Genomic DNA, 26,134 nt, shown 5'->3' on the forward strand with positions numbered 1-26,134 from the left:
CCCAGCATGTTCTTCCTTTCTATCCCACCAGGTTCTCTCTCTGCCCCATAGGCGCCTGGTGTGCTGTTGCCAGCTGTATGAGGTCCCCGACCCCAACCGGCCCCAGAGGCTTGGCCTGCACCAGAGGGAAGTCTTCCTCTTCAATGACCTCTTAGTGGTAAGGTCAAGGGTGGTGAGGGAACTCAGCTTCTTTGGGAAGAGATAGAGTTGGGAAAGTTTCCATCTTCTCAGGCAAAAGCCCAGGTGATGAAAGGCTTGAAAGAAGATGGACATTATCGAGAAGCAAAGGGGCCTAGAAAGGCTCTGTTTCTATCAAGTGGAGCCATTTGCTGGCTTGCCACATCCTGGATCTCTTTTTCTGTTTTGCCTTCCTAGTTGAGCCAAAGTCACAGAGGAAGTACTGAGAGTATTTCAATGCTGGAGATAGAATGAATGGAAATAGGCTTTCTGGTAAAACTGCATATTGGGAAGGAAAGGGACCCTTTGAGGAGAAAAAACTTTAAAAATTCACGCCCATTTGAAAGGCATTTGACTGGTAGTATCATCATAGTGTTGTAAAATTATTTTTTTTAAAAGCAATTTAAAAGTTAAAATTTTAAGGCTGTGTCTGAGAGAGAAATCAATGAGAGCTTCCATCATGGAGCATCCCATTTTGCTGTGAAAATGTGTGATGAATTAGACACTTATTTTGTATAGTTTATGACTAATGTGACACTTTTTAAAAAAAGTTGCTAGAGTCAATTGTGTTCAGCCATATGAAAGGAGATTCCATTTTACTTTAGTATTACATACAGTAAATGTGTATGTTATTTTTTCAGTGTGCTCTAGATTAGAAAACGAAGCATGGTGGTTGACTCATGGTTCTCTTTCCTCCCTATTGATCCTCTTTTCCCCAACATCAATCTTTATGGCCAATAATATTTAGGTAACAAAGATTTTCCAGAAGAAGAAGATCCTTGTGACCTACAGTTTCCGCCAGAGCTTCCCACTTGTTGAGATGCAGCTACAGCTCTTTCAGAATTCCTGTGAGTGTCCCTGCCTGAATTCCCAACAGAGAAGCCTCTCTATGGGCTCAGACCCCATGATACATTACTATCTGCTTCAATTATAATATTTCTCATTCTCCCCATTTTGATCCTTAAAGTCCCCTTTAAAGAAGACTTGTTGGCCCTTCAGTGCCTACTACAGCAACAACAGATTCATTGGATCCCCTACCTACCCAGAATTTTCTTGCCCTGTGCTTTCCAGGCAGGCTGAGAATGCAAACCAAACTAGCCTGGAATTGTCCAGCTGGGGCAGGCATGTTTATCTTCCCTGCTGTGAGCCAGCTTCTGAAGGGCCTTTGCTCTTTGCTGTTAATTATCCTTCAATCCTTCTTTCTTGGGCTGACCTTCAGAAATAACCCATCACTCTGGCCCATTTCATGATTGCGATCCTTGCTTTGCAATGGGCTCATTGTCACCCAGCATCTGACTTTCTTCCAACCAGATTACCAGTATGGGATTAAACTACTCTCAGCTGTCCCCGGTGGGGAACGAAAAGTCCTGATCATCTTCAATGCCCCCAGTCTGCAGGACCGATTGCGTTTCACAAGTGATCTGCGGGAGTCCATCGCTGAAGTGCAAGAGATGGAGAAATACCGGGTGGAATGTGAGTAAGGAACTGCTATGGTCCAGATTGTTATTACAAGGAATATATTTGAAAATGGGCATGTGCTTGAAAGCTTAGAAGTGAGGTGGGAATATTGCATAAGCGTCCTATAATTACAAGTCACTGCCCTTCCATGTGGGATGATATTTCACAAATATTCATGGTACTTGACTATTGTTTCCAAATGTAGTCTTTGGACTGCATCATTATTAATCAGAAATGGAGTCGCTCTGTCATTCAAGACTGAGGCACCATCTTAAGATCGGTAAATAACCAGTCTGCTTCTATCTTATTTTTCCATCACAGCGGAGCTTGAAAAGCAGAAAGGAGTAATGCGCCCCAACGCCTCTCCCTCTTCTGGGCCCAAGGACACCGTGAATGGCACCCTGACCCGGAGCAGTCTAGAGGATGCCTATACTATGGGAGAGGGCCTGAAGAGAAGTGCCCTCAATAGCTCCCTGCGTGATCTCTCTGATGCTGGTGAGGGACAGGGGTTCAGGACTCTAGGTTCTCTCTATGGCTCTAGGAGAAGAGATCGTGGGAGGCTCGGGGCTGGGATGAAGATCAGGAAAGAACCAGAATTTCTCCATTTATGTTGAGGAGAACCTATGATGAATATCACCAGATTCCACGGAATGGAAAAGTGTGGCAGAATGTAGCAGATGACATCATCAGTGTCCTGGAGGCCTCTCTAGGAATGCAGGTGGAAATGCTTAGTTGCCCTTCTGGTATCCAGGTTCTGGGTTCCAGAATTTGAGCCAATATATGCATTTGACAGAACCTTCCGGGACACTTCCTAGACTGTATTCCTTCAGGTTTTAGATTGAGTGTGGGCAACTATTTTGGGGAAGCCAAGGGCCAGAGTGAGCAGAGCTGTGATTCTTGGCTAAATCAACAGACTTGATATTTCTTTTTTGATTTTCCGGGATTGGCAGAGGGGGATTTAAAGTGTTCTTAATGTTTAACACTATAAAAGGCCTCTTTTGTAGTTAACTATGAATATACATACGCTACCTCAAAATGGTGTGTTACTATGCCACCAGGTTTTGGTAGCATTTGTGGGCTTTGTGGGATCCTGGCTGTTGATTGGCCACCTTGTTGTTTACTTCAGTTGCTCTCTTATGAACAAGAGAAATCCCTGCAAGTAAAAAAAAAAAATAGGGAGAAATTCAGACTGAACCTTTCTCCCTTGGCTTCCTAGGTTTCTACTTGCAGGAAGATTTTGCATGAGGGGAGCTTTGCAAGATGGAGCACCCATCACCACCTTTAAGCTGGAGCAATGCAGCCAAGGAAAAGGTTTTAGCACTTGAATTTGTTAAAACTGGCTCTGTCACAGCTCTCTTAAAAACCCAGCTCCATTCAAACTTTAACTTAATTCCATCCCAGAAATCAGTTTATCCCCAAAATATAATTGTTATGGCTCCCTCTACTGGTTAAAAAAACATCCTTTATGTCTGAAAAAAGATTTCCACCATTTAATTCTCTTCCGTAAAACTGATTCAGGAATAAGAAATCCCCAGGATTTTGGAATGTAAGAATTTATCAAATAGCTGGTGAACGGATGGATGGATGGATGGATCTCTTTCTCTCTTCCAAACTTTGAGTGAGGAAGAAATACAGTTGCACTCTGAGTCTCAGGAGTGCAGAGGTTGGGGGTGATGGGTGCACAATATTTGTGTACCCCAACCCAAGTAATTTTACTGCAGTAGAAGAGGCCTGCTCTGTACTAAAAGGAGGTGAACAAGGGCAAGACACTGTTTCCCTCTTTTCTTCTGCTAACTCTGCCTTTGCTCTGCTGCTCTGCTTTGGTGGGATGGGATGGGGGGACTTTCTTCCCCCTTGCCTTCAAAATTGGAGGGTTGGCGCAACGGGGAAGGGGTGAAGTTCAGGTCTCGCTAATCCCTGCTCTGTTGCAGGCAAGCGGGGCCGTCGTAACAGCGTGGGATCCTTGGACAGCACAATTGAAGTAAGTGGGCTAGAGGAAAACCAGCCCAGGATGGGTGGAGGAGGGAGGAGAGGGATGCAGGTGGGGGTCCCTCTGTCCTTCTCCCACTTTCTGCCTTGCAGCTTCTGTCTCTTCTTTTCTGTCCACCTCCGGAGGGAGGTCAAAGAGCTTGTGAGTCCTTCCCTTGCTTTGGGCGCCTTGACTTCCTTTCCCAGAACTTTTTACTTTAATTTGAGCCAAACCTGCCTGAGCAAATCTAGGGAAGTCCAGACTGTTGGCCTAGGCCTATAGACACCGATTGTTTAATGCCCCGTCTTTCTCTCCCTTCTCTTCCTCTTCTGCCTTTCCACCCTCATCCCTTGTGTCCTCCAGGGGTCTATCATTAGCAGCCCACATCCCCATCAGAGGGCGCCACCACCACCTCCTCCAGAGGAATACAAGCCCCAGCCTCGTCCCCCCTCGAATTCGTCCTCCTTCCTGGGCTCCCTGTTTGGCAGCAAGCGTGGGAAGGGCCCTTTCCAGATTCCCCCCAGCCAGGTCTCAGCATCCTCGTCTTCGGCCTCTTCATCTCACCATCATCTGCCCCAGCACCACCCACATCACGGCCACCCCTCCCTCCCTGACGGCGGCCAGTCTAAGCTGCAGGCGCTCCATGCCCAGTACTGCCATGGCCCCTCTGCTCAGCCGCCGCCCCCCTACCCCCAGCAGCCCCCTCCCCCTCAGCAACCAGCACCCCCACCCCCACCTCTGGCCCTGCCCTCCAACCCTCTGCCACCTCAGATCCAGCGCTACCACCATTCCCAGCAGCCTCCTCTCTCAGCTCCCCCTCAGAAGCAGGCAGTGCCCGCTTTCCCTACCCCACAACCCCACCACCACTACACTCTCGGTCGGCCTGGGCAGCAGAAGCGCCTCCAGATGGCGGCTGCTGCTTCCCAACACCCTCCCTTCCCTCATGGGCGCCAGCCCACCTCACCGCTGCCCCTCTACAGCCCTGCCCCACAGCATGCCCTGGCCCACACGTACCCCCAGCAGCTGCATCAGTCAGGGATCAGTGGGCAGCACACCCTGCACAGGCAGCAGGCCCCAAAGCACTTTATTTTCAGCCATCATCCCGCACAGCTGCTACAGCGGCCTCCGCCACCCTCTGGAATGGGGCCATATCCTGGGCATCATGGCCATCCTCAGCCACACCATAGCCAACCCCCAATGCCCCCGCCTCATTCTCCCATTCCCCCGCATCCTTCTTACCCACCTCTTCCCCCTCCATCACCCCATACGCCTCTCAGCCCCCACTCCCCGGCTGCTCCTACGTCCCCTCTGGCCCAGCACATGCCCATGCACCAGGGGGGTCCTCCACCCATGCCTGCTCAAGGGCCCCCAAATCCCAAGCCTAAGCCGGTCAACAGAATCAGCACCGTTGTGTGAACAACTGCCGCCACAATGGAACTGATAGCAGATCTATAAATATATAAATAACAGAGCTTGGGGCCTCCCCTGTTCCAGTTGAAGTGATGGGGAAGGATGGAGGTCAGGAGGGTGTCTAGATTTTATGGCCATTCCCTTTCCTCCTCCCCACTCCACATCCCATCCCTCCTTTTCCTAGGATCAGAACTGAGAGAGGGCATCCCTTGGAAAGGAAGAAAACCTGGACCTGCAACACCGTGCCTGGCCGGAGGGGGGGTACAGCTTCACATGGGCTTTGCTTTTGGGAGCTCTGCCTCCTTTCTCTTCCTTGCGGGTCATCTGTCCCCGCTCCTACCATCTTTTTCTGAGCATCTGTGGACAGCATGGTAGTTTTGTGGTGACCGTGGATGGCAGAAGTATAAGCTGCAGTGTTGGGGAAAGCAAGTGTCTGTTTGTGTTGTCTTAGGAGTATGGCCAAACAGGTAAAATTTATCATCCCAACTTTTAGTAACATTTGTGTGTTTGGGGGCAGCAAATTCTTTTCTGATAGCATGACTTCATGATGGGGTGATAAGGAAGGAAGGAAGGAAGGAAGGAAGGAAGGAAGGAAGGAAGGAAGGAAGGAAGGAAGGAAGGAAGGAAGGAATCAATCAGTCAATCAATCAATCAATCATATGATTTTGCTACAGGCTCCCATTGTCAGAAATGGGCAGAGATAATCATACTATCTGCTATAGGTGGGATACCTGCTAATCTCCCAGGCAACCTTGCCCAGTGTGGTGGTTTTTAATGTGCAGAGGAAGTTGTACAAAGGACTTTGTGTTTTCTTCTGCTCAGGCTCTTTCCCCAGAAAGCACTAATCCAAACAAGACTTTTCAGAAGTCTTTTCTTCTCTCTCTCATTGGCACCAGAATTTTCTGATAAGAATAAAAGTTTTGTATTTTTAAAATGTTAACAAGTAGCAGATAGTCCCTGTGGCTGCCTTCTGTGTATCATGTTTAAACTGCAAATGGCATTTATGAATTCTGATTTCTAGTGGTAATTTTTACTCAGAAGAATGACTGAAGAATCTCTCATTTTTTTTCCTGATTTACCCCAAAAGAATATGTTTTCAGTCTGATTAAGCCACTTTTTAATAGGTCCTGTGGACCATGAACTCACAAACAACCCTGTAAATGCAGAAAATGGAACAGAGTTCTAAAGACTATAGATGAAGTTTTGGGGCTGCGTAAAACGCTTTATTGCCAAATTCTGCAAAGTGGCACAGAATTTGTGTGTGCAGAAGTACAGCAGGAACCAGCAGTTTAGCCAGGGGTGAAATGCTCCCGGTTCTCACCAGATCTCGCGATCTGGTAGCGATCTTGGCCGGTGGTTCGGCGATCCGGTAGCGATGGTGGAGCAAAGCTCCACCCACCCGCCCAGGTGTCATTACTTCCTGGTTTTAACTAGAAAGTAATGTTTTTTACCTTCTGCGCATGTACAGGTCTGCGCATACATGTTTTTTTTTTAATTTTAATTTACATTTATATCCCGCCCTTCTCCGAAGACTCAGGGCGGCTTACAGTGTATAAGGCAATAGTCTCATTCTATTTGTATATTTACAAAGTCAACTTATTGCCCCCCCAACAATCTGGGTCCTCATTTTACCTACCTTATAAAGGATGGAAGGCTGAGTCAACCTTGGGCCGGGCTTGAACCTGCAGTAATTGCAGGCTGCTGTGTTCTAATAACAGGCTTCTTACCAGCCTGAGCTACCACGGCCCTTGTGACACATGCGGGTGGCGTGTGCACTTCCGAGCCGGTAAGGAAGGTAAGTAGATTTCACCCCTGGTTTAGCCCTTCTCAGGTCTGTCGTGTTTCCCTTGCAACTCCTCATAAGCCTCCATTTTCCCCAATGATCTGTCTTTATTTGGGGAAAAGCAGCCACTTCTTGTAGAATATAACAAGCAAGGAACAGCTCATACTGCCCCTTTTCACCTAAAATGTTCTTTATTGCCATGACTTGACAATATTTTGAGGCAAATATTTTATTTAATACCCACTTTCATATACGTGGCTATGGCATGGAACTGCTGTGGTGTTAAGCAACTGTTGTTGCCGAGTAACTTCTGACTTTGATATTAGTGCTGATGGGAGTGTGCCTTCCTGTCTCTGTCAAAGGGGGTGGTTTCATTACCACAGAAAACCTCAGGCAGGTGCTTTGTTATATCTGAAAAAAATATCTACACCTTCCTACACCTTCCTTCACCACTGTGGGTATCAGCATGCCCCTTGTGCAGGTTGCTCCTCAAAAATTCTGCCGTGTTTTGGTGTCCTAGATACTTTCAATCAGTCTTCCCTCAATTTGCCTTCTAGCATCACCAATTACTAGACAAATACTTCGTGTTTTAGAAAATAGGCTCTTCCTCTTGAAAGCTGTCTTACTTGTTGACTTGCTCTATAGAGAGAAAGCTACATCTGTCAGTCACTTGCAGCGTGTGGAGCTGATGAGTCCTTGGGGACTCTGCTCTTTTGGGGAGGTGATGAAGAGAGGCTGTCTTGGTAATTTGCAAAGTTTGTGAGTTTCTGCTGTTTCAAGTAGAGAAAGGAAAGAGACTCGGATGGGAGATGTGAAGGATCTGTGGGGAAGAGACGAGTCCAAAGTATGGAGAAGTCTGGGACATGGGAAGGGAATGTATCCTGCCCTCTCGGTTCTTATTCATAAAGGGCTATTTTTACTCCCTTCTTTTCCTCACCCCTGCTCTGGGGTTTGCACTGAATCTATTTTTAAAGGTACAGACTTCTATACTCTTGGGCTTTATGAACCCACCCCTAATTGAATTGGAGAGGGGAGAGTAAACTGCTGTGATCACTTCTCCCCTAAATTGTTTTTTTTTTCATCCAGTCAGTGCATTAATGCTTGGTAATGGGGAGGTAGAGTAGAATTCTCTCCCAATTAGTTCCTTTGGGAAGTTAGATGCACTTTAATCTCTGTGCACTGTGTTTCCAGAAAAAGATGGCATCCAGTTTTCTGCTGTCCCAAATCAAGCTTATGGGGCACATCCAGACCTCGCCTTCTTCCTTCCCTCGAGGTGCTACATTGTTCTGCCACTCACCTACCTTGCCTAGTAATGTTAAGGGATGGGCCTCCTCCTAGGTCTTCTTGTTTTAGCTTTGGACAAAGATAAAAAAAGGCTGGATTAACGATATCAAGTCATCATTTCAGAAAGTAAGGAAATGATGCCTGAATTAACAGTGCCTGTTTTTATATTTTTAAGGAGATGCTATGGATTTTGGATGGAAGAAATTATTTTATTGCTTAATAAAATGCAAAGAGGTGCTCCCCAGATTTCTAATAATAGAAGCACACTATTTTTTTCCCCTAGTTTAGAAGAGGGAAGTAGAGCAGTGACCCATACCAAAATGCAGACTAGCCACCTCTGAAGGTTAGCGCTACTGGCTGCAGAAAGTTAGGTTAGCCTCAGAGGTTGCCCAAGCTAAAGGATACTTCATCCAGCCGGCCGTACCCGCTGCCCTCTTGATTCTCTGAATTACCACTGCCATCTTCCCCAGTCAGAGGTAGGAAGATTATTGCTCAGTCAGTGATGCAGAGAATGTCAGGGAGGAGAAGCTTGGCGCAATGGCTTGTTGTGGCCTGTATAGGCCCTGCTCAAGCGCCCTGCTAAACTTACAGAAATGGCTGCTCTAAGGGGAGCCAGTTGAGTGAGAGGTGAAGTTTCTCTCTCTCTTTTGAGGAAGGGGGAAGACTAGAGAGGAGCAAATGGTAGAGGGTCTCAGCAGGCTTACGGGTTTCTTGATTCCCATGTGTTTGAAGCACTAGGCTTCATTGCCCTCTGCCAACCAGTTATGCTCCACAGCCTTGAGAGGGAAGCCAGGAATCTTTATCAGGTGGCAGCTCAGGCCTCCGTGTGCCACCTTGCAAAGTCCTGGGTTCCTCCTCTCCCCCACATCAAACCCCATGTCAGGTCTTCCCACCCTGTGCCCCACCCCCAAGCATGCACTTTGTCCTTGCCCTGCACTGCACTTCCTGTGTTGGGTTTGTTGCTGTACAGATTTCCATGTATATAATATATATTATAAATACCAGCCTTTACGAGGGGGGTGGTGTCTCCAGCCCATGTATTTTCTATAGCATGGGGCTTCCCCTCTGCTCCTTCTCTCAGATTGACTGTATTTTTGTTTCTTTTCCTTCTCCCCCCACCCCACCCAATCAGTTCCACTTTGTATATATGAAAATGTATATTTGATGCTTCATAAATTGATCAAATGTCCTTGCTGTGTGAAAAAGGGTTGTCTCGTGTGTTATTTGCCTACCTTAGTCATGTAGCAAGTTGACAGTGTGTATGAAGCTTGAGTCAACAGACCTTCAGGACGCCAGCCGTGGGCTTGTTTTTTAATAGCATTTTCCACCTAACCTATAAGCTGTACCTGCTCAGGCTGTAGGGGAGCAGCGCCTATCAATGGATCCCCTTCACAATAATCCTTACCATGTGCAGCTTTTCCAAGCCCAGTCTATCTTTTGGGATTGTGCACCTACAGGCAGAAATGGCTGCCATCCAGAAGGGCAGAAGTGTCAAGCCACCTGTTTACAGAGGGTGCTGCAGACAACAGTCTCCACTCATCCATCCAACTAGCAGCAAAATATGAAAAAAAAACTGGTTTTGTAACTCTGACACTGGAGTTAACCATTCTTTTAAACTCAAGGGAAAAAAAGAAAAACCATGTGTCACCATACCACTTAAAGCACCAATCCCAGCCCCCAAGTGCCACAGAAATTTTGCACACTGATTTGAATTAACTGCTGAATGTTGAAAATACATTTGCACCAGACCATCAAGTTATCACTCATTTCAACCCTGAACTACACATATTTTCTTTTATAGTTATAACTTACTTATATCTGGACAGCTTGTGTAAGGAAAACTCTATCCATGTTAATCAAATTAATTCAGATTCCCCAGATGCATATTTTGACTTTTATTCCACATCCTACAACAGCATTTAAAAATCCATTTTGTAAGACATTCAAATCCTTTTGCTTTCTAGTCAGGATGTAGAATTTAAGCCCAGCATCAGCACTTTGTATTTTTGGTTGGTTGCTGGGATCCAGGCATTCTAATAGGAACTTACTTACAATTGTCATCTGTTTTTGATTTCCTTTAAAGAAAACAAAACACACCAACTGTGCAATCTTCCAGAGTTTATTTCATGAAAATTTGCAGGCGAACCCTGGTCCCTGCTTGGCTCAGATACATGCAAACTTGGGAACTGTTCAGATTCCCACCCCTACCCCTCAAGCATCCAGGAACAGGTGAAGGCTCCCACAAGTGACACTATTGCACATGACTCCTGGATAAAACGTTTTGTGAAAGCACAGTCCAGAGTGAGATCCAGCATTATCAGCTCCTTGTTTGGGCCAGAGTAGATGAATCCCTCCAGTCAAGCACTTATCTTATTCAAGGTTACTCAGGCATTTTTAATCTATCAAGGGCTCCTCTTTTTACCTGTACAGCAGTGTACGAGAATAAAAGGCATTTACAAGGCCAAATACAGAGCAGTGTGTTCCTAACAGTTAAGCAAACACAGACAAAAGGTTTCATTTCAATACATGTACCAAATGCACCATGTTCAGGAAATACATAGAATTTAGAGCGAGATTAAATCTGCCATAAATAAAGATTGGCCAAACTCAGCAAGTACTCAAGGCTGCAAGCTTGACAATCAAAACAGGAATTTAATACCAGTGAATCTAGCAAAACTGGAAAAATATGGAAGACGGATGAGGTAGCAGGGGAGAGCCACCATATACCGGCTCCAAAATGCTATCCGTGCACCACGGACACTTCAACACACTTAAAATAGGGACACACTCTTGTTCTAAACTGGAACTTGATCACTGAGGATAATTTTCCCCATTTGGGAAACGGCACAGATTCAGATGGGAGTCAAGAGCTGAACACTTGCACGGTTCTGGGTGAGTAACGTCGCAACATGGAATCTTCTGAAGCTTTGAATGCATCTCACCAGAGCTGAGTCTCTCGGATCTCTGATATTGTTTGGCTGGCTTTCTGTAATGCCTACAAAAGAGCAGAAGACTTGGCTGAGGGCTTGGACATGACAACTAACCAGCATAGGGAAAGGAATAGCTTCATTAGTGTGGTACTGAAAATTAATGCACTGTATGCACAAAGCTAAAATACTTGTCAACTAGCTATCTTGAGAAGTGGGTGTTTTGTCACTGATTTGAAAAAAATCGGTAATGGAATTTGGAATAGGTCCTGGGATCTTGGCTAGTCTTTCCCAACCTTATACCATCTTGTCTCAGAACTGAAGCTAGATAACACATGGAGGAAGCCAAGGTGGAGAAGGCTACTTGGGGTGCTTAAGGGCTTTTAAAAGATTGGAACACAGCCATTTTCAGTCTCTAGGGAAAGAATTGTTGCTGCTTCCAGTTTGGGGAAGGATTTAAAGCAGCAAACTGGTTCTGCTCCCAGTGAGCCAGAATCACGTTTTTCTTTGGCCATCGTTGAACCAGAGCTGTCCTCTAGCAACCCTGCCCTCCATCACCTTGAGCATATTGGCAGCCTCATTACGCTGCTGTGCCATGTCCTCGGACTCTGTTAGGAGTGTGTCTAGAAGCTGGGGCTTATACAGTTGGCCCACAAGTTCGCTCTGGAGATGGTCCTTGACGTAGTTCACAAGGAAGTGCATCACGGTTTTGGGTACACTACAGGATGAAAAGCAGATAAATTGATTTGGACACAGGTTCTTAAAAAAAAATCCCCAATTTCTTTATTGATGGTTATTGTTTAAGTATAATTTCATCTTTCCTATTACTAGCAGAAATATATTACTATAGCACTTTTGGCTTAGATGATTTCCATCTGTAGTACTTCTCAAGTTATACTTTGTTATTCAAAATACTTTGAACTACCTATAGAAACTGATGTGCCTGCAGAAGATGAAATATTCTGATTATAGCAACAAGAAACCACATATGTATTGGAGTTACAGAAAATTTGTCAGAAACTGGCCAAGAATTTTGAGAACAGTTTCCCAAACCCCCAAACAATTTTTAAGGGGCTGGGTTGAAGAAAAAAGCCTGCCCTCTCATTCAAAAATGGCTAAAATCTTAATTTTTCTACAAGGAGTGGCATAAAATCTATTGTTAGGTTAGTCACTGCTTATTCTCAAACTTCCACTAGCAGAAAATCCATTTCTGAAGGAGTACTAAATCCAGATGCCACAGCTCAGTCACTAATGCTTACCCTAATTTTCCTGTTAAACCACTTACCTATCCTGGATGCTTTTGCGCACAATGAGGAAGTAGGACTTAATAAGCCTCCGGATTACCTCACAGTCTCGTTGTTCACGCTGGCTTAACTTCCGCGTGGCTGGCATAGGCTAGAGAGAGGCAGGGGAAATGGCTGTGAGCAGTGTTCACCAAATGCAATAGCAGTTTAGCTGTAAGAGCAGCTAGTCAAGATTCTACACCCTTGGCTCAGATGATGATAAATATCTATTCCCCAACATGGTATAAGGTCTCCTCTTGAAAGGGAGTTGGACTAGAAAACCTCCAAGGTCCCTTCCAACTTGTTATTCTGATGTACCCTTTTTACAGTAACCTATCCTACCACATAAACTACAAAGCAAAGTTGTCTTACAGGGACAAAAAGCAATGACCTAAAGGTAAGATCATGTACCTCTAGTGCAAATGCTGGCACTTCTTCCAATTCATCCTTATATTCCTGCACTGCAACTCCTAGCAACTTTCTTTGCTTGGAAAAGTAGCTTAAGTTCTAGCTAGCCCACCTGCTTTCTTCCTCCCTATTCCTCCCAGGTTTATCCCAGCTGACCGTGTCCAGTAGATTGACTTCATGGGACCGGCTGGGACTAGAATAGACCAAAGAGTGGGAGGATCCTTTAGGCCTATCATCAGTGCCAGATTCTTCTGCTTTCTCACTTTTCCATCGCCAGGTACCATCTATAGCAGTGTCACTCTAGATTGGAAGAAATGCAAGAATAAGCTGCAAGTTAAGACAAAGGTAGACATTAAGGACAGGGAGAGGGCATCCGTGAAAAGTTACCTTAGAACTGCTCACTGAGGCAGAGACCAGTGCTGTATCTATAAAGTCAGGGTGTTTGGTATTAATGTAGGCCAGCTCAATGGCAACCAGGTTATGCACCTAGGAGAGAGGCATTATTAGGCCTAGGGTATCTGGTGGGGTGGCACTGGGCTCAATAATCCAAAATTCAATAAAGCCCAAGATCTCTGAAACAAAACATCAGGCTTAAGTACCATGTTTATTTCCAATACTAGTTCTAGGCCTCATAAGGAGCCCAGAATAGTTCATAAAAAATAGAAATAACCCAATATGTCATTTGGAAGTATACTCAGCTCCCCAGACAACACTGCAGTTAGCTGAAATGTTAGAAAACATTCTGGGCTCATAGTAGGAAATAGGTAGAGGCAGCAATAATGTGCAACTTTATTACTGTGCTGTGTGGTGGTTTCAGACTAGCCATGTCTACCACAACAGCTGCCATATGAGAGTGTATATACTACACACTCTAAATTCCAGATACGCCCACCAGCTTCAAAGCCTCTGGAAGAAATGTGCAGCAGCAAGGACCATGCCATACTTTTACTCATAGCAAAAAAGCCCCAATTACCATCTCATTGGTGATGGGCAGCCTCCGGCGAAGGACTCCTGTCACCACCTCCACAATGGCCTCATGCAACTTGGGAAACCGCAGCAATTCCTAAAGAAAGAAAGAAAAAGAAAGGAAGGAAGGAAGGAAGATAGATACAATGCCTTAAAGAATCCATTTTAAGCCACTGTAGGTTTTTCTTTCAATATATATATTGAAATATTAAAAAACTTCCATAGAGAATCCATTTTAAGCTTTACACACACACACACACACAAACACACCCCTAGGGAGAAAGAATGGAGGGAGGGAAGGGAAGGAAGAAAAGCTTACAGTGCTTAAAATGGATTCTCCAATGTAGTTTTTTTTTAAATATTTCTGTACATGTTATGCACACATTAAAATTAAAATAATCTAGATGTCTAAACTATTATCTGTATAATCACAGTCAGTGTGACATGGATCGTTGCATGTCACACTGACTTACTGAAAATAAACGGAGGACCAAATTACCAGTGGATCCTTAAGAGAAGCCATTACAGACCACCCAGTAATGTGTTTCTTCAATGACAACTGATCTGATGGAAAATAATATTTATTTATTTAGGTAAATATGTTTTACTACTTAACCTGTAAGACCAACTGATTACAGCAGTCCTCAATTTACAACAAATTTACATTTGTTTAGTGATTGTTTGAAGTTACAACGGCACTGAAAAAGGTGACAACTGTTTTTCACACAAGCATTGCACCATCCCCACAGTCATGTGATCGTGATTCAGATGCCTGGCAACTGACTCATATTTATGAGGGTTGCAGTGTCCTGGGCTCATGTCACCACCTTTTGACAAGCAAAGTCAATGGGGAGCCCAAATTCAATGAACAATTGTGTTACTAACTTAACAAATGCAGCAAGAAAGGTAGTAAAAGTGGGACAAAACTCACTTTAACAACTGTCCCACTTAGCAACAAAATTTTTGGGTTCAATTGTGGTTGTAAGTTGAGGATCATCTGTATATTGGAACTTTCCCTCACTGAAGGATGCGATCTTAAAAAGTTTGTAACAGTTGGGCATTTGGCAAGGTAACAACCAGCCCTGGAGAGTTCACATGCATCGAATGCTGGTCCAGTATCCACTCAAGAGCCCTTCCCTTCTTGGGGATGGAGGCTGGTTGATCACAGGCCCAGCGAGACGGTACCTGTGTGTTGTAGGTGGTACAGTGTTGGATGATGCGCTGCAACTCCTCATGCACGAGCTCCACGCAGCGAAGGCTTGGCTCCTCCAATCGCTTGATTTGACGTTTCACCAGCAACTCAAAAGAGACCTCGGGAACAAAAAGAGCTGGCCGGGGACCCTGCCAGAGAGGTGCAGAAGCATCTTCAAAAATGTGGCAGGGAAAAATCCTATGCAGGAGGGATTCAGTCAGTTGAAGTTCTAAGTAGCTCAGTCTCCCCAAACTCAGCCTAATTTCAAATACACATTTCCAGTGTTGCTAACTGTACCATGCATTTTGTTCCTGCCCCATGTGACAGGGCCGAAGTTTAGCTATAGCATTGCCCAGTCAACAAAATATCCTTTAAGCAGTGACTTATTCTATAATTTAGACAGCATAGTGGTTTCCAGAATAAATTAATACTGTACCAAAAATACAGAAGATGACCTGCATGAGAAAGACTAGCTCTTGATAATCCACATAGAAGCAAAAAAGAGACTTAATATAGAACTGGACATCTTGGGAGAAATTAAATATGCCAAGAAAGCATAGAGCGGTTGCCTTCTTCTATCCTACTTCTAAGTTGGGAGAGACAGACTTGCTCACACTACCCTCCTTCTGGTATACCAAAACATCTATCATTAGAAACTGAATGATGACTGAAACTGGATGTTGAACCAACCTAGAAATAAGGAGAAATTTCCTGACAGAACAATTAACCAGTGGAACGGCTTTCTTCCAGAAGTTGTGGGTGCTCCATCATTGGAAGTTTTTAAGAACAGATTGGACAGCCATTTGTCCAGAATGGTATAGGGTCTCTTGCTTGAACAGGAATTTGGACTAAAAGACCTCTAAGATCCCTTCCAACTTTGTTAATCCTCTACTAAGTCCTCTATTGTTATTGAAGCAGGAGACAAGATCCATTCTATGGCTCACTGGCTTTAATAGCTTGGGTGTTTGCTTGGAAACTACAAATACTAATACCCACTTTGATATCTATCACTAATACTTTGATATCTATCAAAGCATGTACATTTTGGGAATATTTTGTCCTTCTTCTGGCTACATGAATTGCTGCAGTTTGCCTGCAGCAATTGCAATTGAATGTCATGCTTTCAGCAGGATAGGCAACCACTCTTAATTCTTATAATGCTTCAAGCTAAGATCTCATTACCCATTACTGTAGTCGGCAGTGGAAGGAAGCTTGGCTTGTATCCATCCCCCTTCTAAATTATAGGAGCAGTAAAATTTTAGGTGAATTCCCAACACTATAATGTTTTTTTTGTGCAATGTACTTGTATAATTGGAAAAGGAGAACATGGGTGAAAGCAAAAGATAATGGATAAGACAGCCTTGCATTGGAGGACAGGATTGATCATATTAACTTACGGTGGCATTTCTAATGGCTGTCAAAATATCCAGCATCGTAAGTCCAGCCAGCGGATCAATGGACTCCAGAGTGCGTCCAAAGGTTTCATGGAAAATGTAGCACATCCGGGCACCACCGCACCTGGCCAGCAGAGAAGCAGATCAGCCTCAGAATCCCACTGCCCGCTTATTTATCCCACATTCAGCTCCATCGCCATATCATTCACTAGAGGCTTCACTCACAACTCGGAGGTCTCAATGTTGCGTGCTGTACCCTCAATGGTGTTGCAATACTCGGTGGCAAACTTCGTGATGATCTGAAGCAAAGTGGCATTCTTGTCTTCAATGGGCTGCCCATAGCTCTGTAGCACTGATTGGTACTGAGCTGTGAGCACATTCACTCGCGTCTTCAGCTCAGGCAGGCAGTCACGGATATGGTGCATCAGCAGCCTGGAAAAGGTAGAAGGGCATCAGCCTTGGCCTTTTAAGGAAAGCACCCTACTTTTAGGAATAAGATTCCAAATGACCAAAGGAAGGAGAGGACAATACCAGGCAAAATGGGCCAACATTCAGGTGATCAAAAGAAGACTCAAATAAGCTGAATCTTCACTTCCTGGCTAAACAAGATTTAATTGGGGGGGGAAACCTGAGTGGATTCCAAATGCTACTGAGTGGTTTAATGATTTTAGGAACAGGAAGGATAGTATTCTGGAAAGTTGCGATTCAGGTTGAAAACATTTCTGTGAGATTCTCCTTTCATGTACAAATGCTGTGGCAAGGCGAGGAGCTCACACACAATCCTGGCTTCAAAATAACACCCAGCATTTCTGCCCAGAATACCTCTTACAATTTCTAGCTCCCATTTTGCGATTTTAATGTTAGTTGAACTTTTAACGGAAGAGAGTAAATGTAGCTCAGGGTTGAACTGCGGAATCCTTGGTGCTCTATAAGCTTGGTTATTTGATTGCAGACTTCTTAAAAACCAACTAATTATCATCATCAGTGCTGATGCTTATGTAGTTTGTTCCCTGTTTCTATATGGTAGCTTGCCTTACTGGTATGGATAGCAGTGTGGTTTTCTCACCCAGATAAGCAGGAGTTACTACCAGACAATCAATCAAGTAGAAAACAATACCCTAATCAAGAAATTGCCAAGGAGAAAAGTACATCTCCAACAATACGGGGAGGCCAAACTACTGTGTATAACCAACACGGGGAGCAAACACCACACTCCCTCACACTGATGTTACCTAGTTGGGTAACAAAACATCTACAAGCAAATAACCATGCTCAGAGAGCACTAAGGACTCCACACTTGAGATTTTGTTTTAAAGCTGGCAAGTGCAGGGCGAAACATTTTTATGGGCACCGGATCCTATGCCCAATGAATATGTCAGTCTTGGGGACAGGGATGCTGTCTATGTGTTCCTTCCTAAAAAAAACCCTAAAAAGATAAGGCTTTCAATGCTCTAGATCATGATGACTAGATCTTACAATCGTCACAGGCTATCAGCCTCTCAGGACCAATTGCTAGGAAATCTAATCAGGAATGATGATGATGATGCTTCTCCAAGAGACTGCTGCTGAGTTGCTGAGGGAACATGACTTAAGTCTGATCCACTAAGGCTCTCATCTTTAGAGTAAAGGACAGAAGTGGTTCTTTTCTATACAGAATAGAATAGAATAGAATAGAATAGAATAGAATAGAATAGAATAGAATAGAATAGAATAGAATAGAATAGAATAGAATTCTTTATTGGCCAAGTGTGATTGGACACACAAGGAATTTGTCTTTGGTGCATATGCTCTCAGTGTACATAAAAAGACAAGATACACTCATCAAGAATCACAGGGCACAACACCCAGTGACAGTCATACAGTACAATAAGCAATCAAATCATAGAAGGGAACAATATCATTCGCAAAGATACAAGCAACAAAGTTACAGTCATGCAAGTCACAAGCATCCTAAAGCAGTGGGGGTCCCATTCTACCTAGGGTTTCCTGGTCAATCCCTAACCATCACCCCAGTCCCTTCTCACCTGTTGAGAGTTTTGGCCAAATGACGTGTGCCATTGCGATTGGCAAGTGAAGGGTATTTCTTTTGCATGAATCCTTGCTCATCCTGCAGAGACTCACCGATGCTCTTGTTACTGTTGATATCATGTTGGCTCCTAGCACAGGAAGCAAAAATATCATCTAGACAATTAACAAAGTCTGCCTGATGTACTCACCCACCAGCAACAATCTGCTCTGGCAAGGAAGAGGTTTTGCAATCAGATGCCCTCTCCATCTAGCATAGGAGCCCCATCTAGGTTCTTTGGTTCCCTGCATGCATCACCACTGACCTGTTGACCACACCAATGATGCCTAGCTTGACAGGAATAACCCGGCCCATCAATACATCCAAGGCATCAGTCCCAGCATCCATCAGATCTAGTTTGGTGATCACAGCCAGTGTCCTTCGCCCTGCAGAGAAATTCTTCTCCAGTTAGTGGTATCAGAAGAGGAAAGGGTGACAAAGGCTGTCCCTTTATTCCTTGTGTGCTTCCCCCAAGACTGCATATCTTTTGCATTCATTCAATTTATGTATTTATAATTTAGATTGCTAAGACTGCCCAACTCATTAGAAATTCCGGGTGATGTACAAATTAAAAACAAGACTGTAGTACATTAAACCAAGAAAACTACAAGACGATCTCAACAGAAGGAATAAGCATACGCTACAAATATACCAATATAATCTAATCCAGGTGGAACCCACTCATGTTTTCCCCATTCTATCCCACAACTTGGGAAAAAAGCCAGGTTTTCAAGTTTGAAAAGACTGAGCATTGGAAATCTTCAGGGATGGTATTCCAAACGGCAGCTGTTACAACAGAAAGGCAGGCTTCCTAGGCCACTCAGATGGCCTGTCTGACAAATGCAACTTGGGGCAAATCCATTGTGTTGGATCTTACAGAATGGAAACAAACAAGGGGAGAAAAGTGCTCCCTCAGCTCTACCTGTCACCCATCTGCTTTATTCCCCTTTTTGTTGATCAGCCATCATTTAAGAATGGATCTTAACATTCAGAAAGCAAATAAATATTCAGCTCTGCTCTGTTGGCATTACTAAATCAGACTCCCCTGAGTTTCAAAAAGAGAGGACTATTTTATAACATCCCATGGTTCTCCATATGGACTATTATCATCCTAATTTCCTGATTTCTCCTCCTCAAGTACAAATATAGTCATACCATCAGGGTCAACATCCCGTGCTAGTTTGAGTGCTTCTGATGTGGCCATGTCAGTATTGGCAGCAGTGACAGACAGGATTAAGCAGTTTGGGTTGGAGATGTAGGATAGGATCATATCTCGGACTTGATTCTCAATATCAGGAGGTTGATCTCCAATAGGCACCTGCCATATTGCAAAGACTGGATTTGAGAGATTTATAAGTCACCCAAGGCCTAAAGTATCATGCAGCAAAATCTAAAAAATGTAACACATTTTATTAAGAAAAGAGATGAAAGTTACTATGAAACTAGAAAAGGACAATCTTAGGAAACTTCCTTGTGTTTACTTACTCAATTACTCTGAATTGAGAAGGTAATAATGCAATACAAACTGCATCACAACATACTAAGCACTCTTGTTTACTGCTCTGTTTCCACCCAAGAAAGGAACAGAGAAGAGGACTTCTCTGAGGAATCAAGGACTCTTGATTCATATCGCTCACTCTAGAAAGAAAAACAAAACTAAGTTGGAGATGCAAAAGGACTCCTGAATTCACATATCTGCAGCCTAAAAACATGGATCCACATATTTAAGAAATATTCCCGTCCAATTCCTAACTCTTATTATCTTCAGTGAAGATCATATCATCTAATCCAGGAACATTTCTGTGGACTGAAAGGAAGAATGTTTCTAGTCTTCACGGCTGCAGAACATTATCCTAGAATCTAGGAACTAACAAAACATGCTTTAGAATTGATTTAGCAGCAACAGTAAATTTAGATATGCAAGGTCAAGGAGCGTTCAAATTGTAAAAGGCCGAGAGGTGTTTGTACATGCCCCTTCTCCATGCTCTGTGTAAGCAAAACAAATTAAACAAGATTATCCCATATATTTTGATCTATTTTATATAATATGCAGAATTCAATTGGAAAATATGTATTTATTTTAAGCATAAATGTACACCAGTGAGATGCAGAAGCTTGAAGAGAATCACATAGGCGTTTAGTTTTTCTAATAAGCAAATAAGAAAGACTGGATTCTTTTGCTCCAGACCAGGGCCAGATTTATGCCAAGCACTGAGGCTGCCTCAAGTAAACACGCCTTTCCACTGAAGCTGACTGTAGCTAAAACAAAGCTACCAATATTGTTTCTATCACTCGTACAAAGGTGACTAATTTCATCTCAAGTGCAAAATGCCAGCCTGTGAGTGAGACTTTATCCCAAATCACAAAACCTTCCAGTTGTAACCACAGGATTTGGGGAGTTTTCCTGTGAAAGGTTAGGCCTTCAACTGAAATTCTTTTCTGAATCTAATATAGTGGTGCGCTAAGAACAGTCTACTTTACATCTGTTATTCATTTACACTCTTTTTATCTTCCGCTCACCATCACTGTAACCCAGATTTTCTTCTGGTCCAATGTGACCAAATGGTTCAAAGGAGTGGTCTTAAGAAAAAAGTGGTAGATCGGAGAAAGGAGAGAGATCATCCATCACTTTGTACATTGGTGCTCAAGACCACCCATTGCCCAGATATTACTGAAGAAGTTCTGCCTTTAAGGTCTTTGGGAAGTTTACTAATAATCAATAACTTCTAGGTCTCTCTTAAGACATGAGCAACAGAGAGCACCATTTCTAAGTGTCTCACCTTGGTGATTCCTGGAAGATCTACCAGCGTCAAGTTAAGCACATGAGGTGAATAGATCTTCAAGTACAGGGGTTCTGGACTGATTCCCTGGAAGCAAGAAAAGGTATTAGAGAAAGACACAAAATAGGCATTTGGACCAAAGGGCTCTCACACCAGGACAGAAGAACTCAGAGTTAGTACCTTATTGGTTCCAGTCATCCGCTCGGTTTCAATCTCAATTTCCTGCCGAATCTCACTGAAATCCATAAAACTCTGAAGAAAGAGAACAAAAAGAAAGGCTTCTAACATCAGAAGGAGAATGTGTAAGGGCACTTGCTCTCCTGCTCTTTTAGTGATCCTCTCCGTCATCTTGCCTGCCTGTGGCAGAACTGGAGCGAAAGAGGACAAACCAAGAAAGAACAGAGCACAAGAAGTACTTCACCTCATACATTTTAAATATAATACAACTTGAAAGTGCTTGGCTTTCATCCTATAAAAAACATTGTTGAAAACAATGGCTTTAATTCCAAGTGAGCTTAGGACAAGGCATAGAAGACACAACCTTGGGAAGAAGTTAATTTAAAAAGAGGAATAAAGTATCGGAGTTGTTATTCTTTCAATATGACTGAAAATCATAAGCAACTTTGGAATAAGTTACAACATGCCAAATGACACATCTTATTTAGGTGAGCACTAAGCAGTATGACAGGCTTTATTTTAACAAATCTGGAGGATCTGGAAGATAAAAAATCCTTATCTGCATTCTTCATGTATTTATTTACACTTACACCTTAAACGAAAAGAGATATGAAGAGACTTTTTTTCCCAGGAGCAGTAAGGGATGCAGTCAAAAGAAAGCTTATGGGGAAAAAATATCCAAAGATAACAACTGGATTTCCTTTCCAGACAGAATTCTTTTCCGACTGCTCCCTTCAGTACCAGAGAATTGGAAGCGGGTGGTAAGGCGATCAAGATCATCTCTCACTAGACAGATTGCTATTCAGCCTCAACTTGAACACATTCAATGTAAGAGAAAATAACTGGTTACTTTGAGAGATTTCTTTTAAAACATTCAATCAGAATCTGCCTTCTTATCATTTAAATGCATTATTTTGAGTCCTATGCTCTGGAACAAAGCTTAGACGACTTCTGTGTGAAGTATTTTCAAATATTTGAAGAACATTACCATACTCTCCTCAGGTTTTTTTTTCAAGGCTAAACATACTGAGTTCCTTCAATCTCTAGCCATATAATTTATTTTCTAGTTCCCAGATTATCTTCTTGGCCCACCGCAGTCATTTTCTTTGAAACATTCTGAAAGTATAGTGCCCAGAACTGGATGCAATAGGTGAAGAGCTGACACTGCAGAATTGAGAAGCATTATTTCCAGTAATTTAGAAATTACTCATTCATCTATCCAAAAGATGCATTTCTCTATTGCAGCAGCCCACATCACACTGCTGACTCACATTCTGTTTGCAAGCAATGTTTATTGCAAGATCCTTTTCATAAATATCATTATCATCTCCTACATCTATGGATTTTTTGTCTTTCATAAGTGAAGAACTTTCTATTTGCCTGTAATTTTATTGTCTCTATCTTCAGTTCATTTCTCCAACATATTAAGATTTTTGAGATTATAACTTCTGTTCAGTCAAAGAGTGGAATGAATATCTATTTTCCCTCCCCCTTTTTGGGTTCTCCTTCTGCCTGGCATCCACAGTTGGGATATTTTATTACTATTTTGTACAAGATAATAAGACAAAAATATTTTGGTAACAGGAAGGCATTCTTCCACCAATTGAGAGAAAATCACTGACTGTGATATTACTAAGTATAACCTTACATGCCCTTGTCCTCTCTTCTTTGGGTCCTAAAATCCATGGTTAGACAGGAAAGGGAAACCCTGAATAGACATGAGTAACAGGAGATATATAGGAAAAAAGTCAACAGTAGCCTTTTCCCCACAGCCTTTAAATCGAAAAGAAAACAAGTAAATTATTAGGTTCACACATCCTGCTAAGACAGATGTGATGCGTCTGCACATGTGAACTATCAATTGAGATTCATCAAGCTATAGATAAGCAATTGTCTTAATAGGCTGTGTATATAACATGGATTATTCAACAAACAAGTATTAAAAGTAAGCCATCACTCAACCAGAATCCAGTCATCAAACATACAAGGAGACCTGAGCAGGACAAAGCAAACCTGTGCAAAGAAGTGTAACTCTTTCTCTGTCTTTCTCTCCACCTCAATAATCTTATGTGCGCCACAGAAGGGAATGCCTCTTCCTCATATGGGCTGCCCCAAGGATTTCAATTTATCCCCACTTCTTACAAGAAAATTTAGACGTTTGGGTTTTTTACAAAATGAGAAAAACAGACACCCCTAGAACAGAGATATGGGAAAAGACAGATTGTCCTCAATTCTCAAACACCATTATTCTCCCTCCCTCCAGAAATGTCACTGTCTTTCCCTTGGGGAGGGCATTTTTCCTTTTTATTAATGTGAGACTTTTTTGCCATATTAAGCAGCCACCTAGTTTACCAAATGGCCTGGGCTGACTCTAACCATGAATAGTTCCACATTTGCCTCACCCACTCCGTACCTTGTGCTTGCAGTGCAGGAAAGTGGCCCATTCCTCTGTCTGGGCAACTGCAAACAAAAAGAAAAATAAAACAAAAGACATTAGAGAATCTTTCCAGCATCATTTTCCTATAAGACAATGCCCTGGTCAGTTTACTTTATGACTAAGTGAGGATCTGAACTTGTGCCTTACTCTGCCTTACTCTGCCGCTTGTAACCATTTTCCTACGCTATCTGTTGGTCTGATTTTGCTTCTATCAAAAATGTCAGATAAAATAAGTAGTATAATTGAACCAGTAAAAAACTGACAGCTCACTGACGCAAAAAGGTCCAATTTTACCAAACATACTCTTTTTGTATGAGGCAACAACATTCCACCCATTATTCCCAGACACTGAATTTAGGTAGTATAATCAGAATCAAGCAGCACCAGCCTTTTAACCTGTACCCAATGAAATAATTTCTACAATTTGCTTCCTGCTCAATTCTCGTCACCATGCAAAGGGATGGTTTTGGATTACTAATGTTCACTGGGGATGGAGAATCTTTATATCCACCCTCAGTAAATCATTCCTCTGAAGAAAAGGATATGGGAAGAGGAAGGAACTTAGGCCTGTTCACTGACATCATGCCGTAGCCTCTGCAGCAAATTGCGTTAACACCAAAAGGAAGGCATAGGCACACCAATGGCATTATGTAAATGTCACGATTCTGTATTTGCACTGCAAAGTCTGATGCAAGTATAAGTCACAGCAGCAGAATGATGAGATCAGGCACATTTCAGACACAGAAATACCCATATAGTACTATGCAATACTATGCAGGCCACTCAAGCCAATATAGCTCCTGATGACAAAATTACTGTAACTCATTCTAACTCAAACCTTTTTCACAAATGAAGGTGAATATACATGTACAAGGATAATGTTGCAGGATCCAAACTGGGTCAGTTACTGGGACCAGAAGTTTTGCCTTCCAAGCTTTTGGACTCATGCTGGAGTCCATCTTCAGGGAACTTCTCTCTAGCAGGAGAAATTGCTATAGCTACTAGAGAGAAGTTCCATGAAGCTGGGCCCCAGCACGAGTCCAAAAGCTCAGAAGGCAAAACCTCTGGTCCTGGTGATCAATCTTTTCAGTCAACAAATGATGTGATTTATACACTCTTAAGTACTGGAAGGCAGAGATCAAGCCAGCTCCTTCTAAGCAATCATATTCCATCTTCTGGATCAGAGTTACTGAGCTAACATTTTAATGCTCACATCTGTTTTACTTTGTCACTAAGAGAAGTAACTTTTCCCTTACCACTTTCTCCATTAGCTTTCCGCCTCCTCTCCTCCAGGGTTGGTACATGGACCAGCTGCAAGACCAGAGGCCGTCGTGTGACAATTCCCGAGCCACGTGGCAAGAAATCCCGACCGACAATGCTCTCTAGCACTGAGCTCTTCCCACTACTCTGTGGAAATAAAGAGCATTACAGATAGAAAAAGAAAAGGCAGTTTCTTACCTGTGCAAAAGTTTAGAAGAAGAGCATACATATTACTAATATGGTTCTGGCATCTCATGTTGATTACTTCCTTGTGTACTCACAAATTCATTTTCTTAAGATCCTCTCAAAGTTGCCTGTTAATAGGGCAGGTGATATTTTCAGGTCACACTTTATCTTTAAACTAAAGTTTGCTTAGCTGACAAAAAGTTTTACCTACTGGTTTAACCAACATTTGTCCTACTAAGAGCCGTGGGGGCGCAGTGGTTAGAATGCAGTACTGTAGGATACTTCTGCTGACTGCCGGCGGCCAGCAATTTGGCAGTTCGAATCTCACCAGGTTCAAGATTGACTCAGCCTTCCATGGTGGGTAAAATGAGGACCCAGATTGTTGGGGGCCATATGCTGACTCTGTAACCCACTTAGAGAGGGCTGTAAAGTGGTATATAAATCTAAGTGCTACTGCTACTCCTATTGCTACTAAAAGCCACGCAATTTAGAATGGGCTTGGATTAAGCCTAAATAGAGGCAGAACCTCACCTGAGAGCCAACCACCACAATTTGGGGCAGCTGTATAATTTCGGCTCCCACTGTGTTGAAAATCTCTTGCAGTTTATTGATCACAGGGATAAGAGTCTCCATAATGACGACGGTGCAGCTCGTAGAAAGGAGGCTCTTATTCCTAGAAAGTAAAAAGGACGATTAGCCAAAAGGAAACGGGAATTTGTGGGAACCCCCTGTCACCATGGAGCCGTGTTTTCTCCCCTCCCCTCCCCTCCAAAGAGCACGCCGTCCCATTTCTCCGAGTAAAGGCTTGAGCCGTTCCCGACAAATCCAGCCCAAATAACGGAGCCGAGCATCCAATACTCACCCTTAGGCTATTTACTCTGAATCCGGATGCGGCTCCATTCACGCCACAATCAGGAAATATTCCCCGATTTGCCCGCCTCGTTCCCTAGCTGTATTGCTCAAGATCTTCTACCTGCT

General features: G+C 43.2%; 2 protein-coding genes across 14 annotated transcripts in view; one reads left to right on the forward strand and one right to left on the reverse strand.

Annotated features, from left to right (window-relative positions):
• Positions 1 to 9,278, forward strand: part of IQSEC2 (IQ motif and Sec7 domain ArfGEF 2) — a 166,811-nt gene extending 157,533 nt beyond the window's left edge. For 6 of the 11 annotated variants that reach the window (XM_058173488.1, XM_058173490.1, XM_058173491.1 and 3 more), the window contains 6 exons: positions 32 to 157; positions 926 to 1,025; positions 1,489 to 1,650; positions 1,957 to 2,130; positions 3,567 to 3,616; positions 3,968 to 9,278. In XM_058173488.1, the coding sequence (XP_058029471.1) occupies positions 32 to 157; positions 926 to 1,025; positions 1,489 to 1,650; positions 1,957 to 2,130; positions 3,567 to 3,616; positions 3,968 to 5,020 (1,665 nt within the window). In that variant the 3' untranslated portion in view covers positions 5,021 to 9,278. Of the gene's footprint in view, positions 1 to 31; positions 158 to 925; positions 1,026 to 1,488; positions 1,651 to 1,956; positions 3,710 to 3,967 lie in introns of those variants that run through there. The other 5 variants (XR_009153911.1, XR_009153912.1, XR_009153910.1 and 2 more) reach the window with 5 other exon arrangements.
• Positions 9,279 to 9,963: 685 nt separating this feature from the next.
• Positions 9,964 to 26,109, reverse strand: LOC131192287 (dynamin-1-like protein). Of its 3 annotated transcripts, XM_058171301.1 has the most exons (18): positions 26,019 to 26,109; positions 25,688 to 25,829; positions 24,967 to 25,117; positions 23,687 to 23,733; positions 21,277 to 21,348; positions 21,097 to 21,183; positions 19,472 to 19,634; positions 18,582 to 18,702; positions 18,276 to 18,407; positions 16,477 to 16,683; positions 16,255 to 16,375; positions 14,851 to 15,006; positions 13,673 to 13,762; positions 13,087 to 13,185; positions 12,856 to 12,999; positions 12,294 to 12,403; positions 11,567 to 11,726; positions 9,964 to 11,076 (listed from the first exon to the last, which is right to left on the reverse strand). In XM_058171301.1, the coding sequence occupies exons 2-18, from the start codon at positions 25,787 to 25,789 to the stop codon at positions 11,020 to 11,022; spliced, it is 2,019 nt and encodes a 672-aa protein (XP_058027284.1). In that variant the 5' UTR covers positions 25,790 to 25,829; positions 26,019 to 26,109; the 3' UTR covers positions 9,964 to 11,019. The 3 variants fall into 3 exon arrangements, 2 of the variants coding, with proteins under 2 accessions (XP_058027284.1, XP_058027285.1); XM_058171302.1 differs by lacking the exon at positions 26,019 to 26,109 and having other exon boundaries at positions 24,967 to 25,112; positions 25,688 to 25,827; XR_009153686.1 differs by lacking the exon at positions 9,964 to 11,076 and having other exon boundaries at positions 11,590 to 11,726; positions 12,812 to 12,999.
• Between the last annotated feature and the right edge of the window lie 25 nt (positions 26,110 to 26,134).

Source organism: Ahaetulla prasina, chromosome 2 (genome assembly GCF_028640845.1).
Source record: "Ahaetulla prasina isolate Xishuangbanna chromosome 2, ASM2864084v1, whole genome shotgun sequence".
Taxonomy (NCBI): Eukaryota; Metazoa; Chordata; class Lepidosauria; order Squamata; family Colubridae; genus Ahaetulla; species Ahaetulla prasina.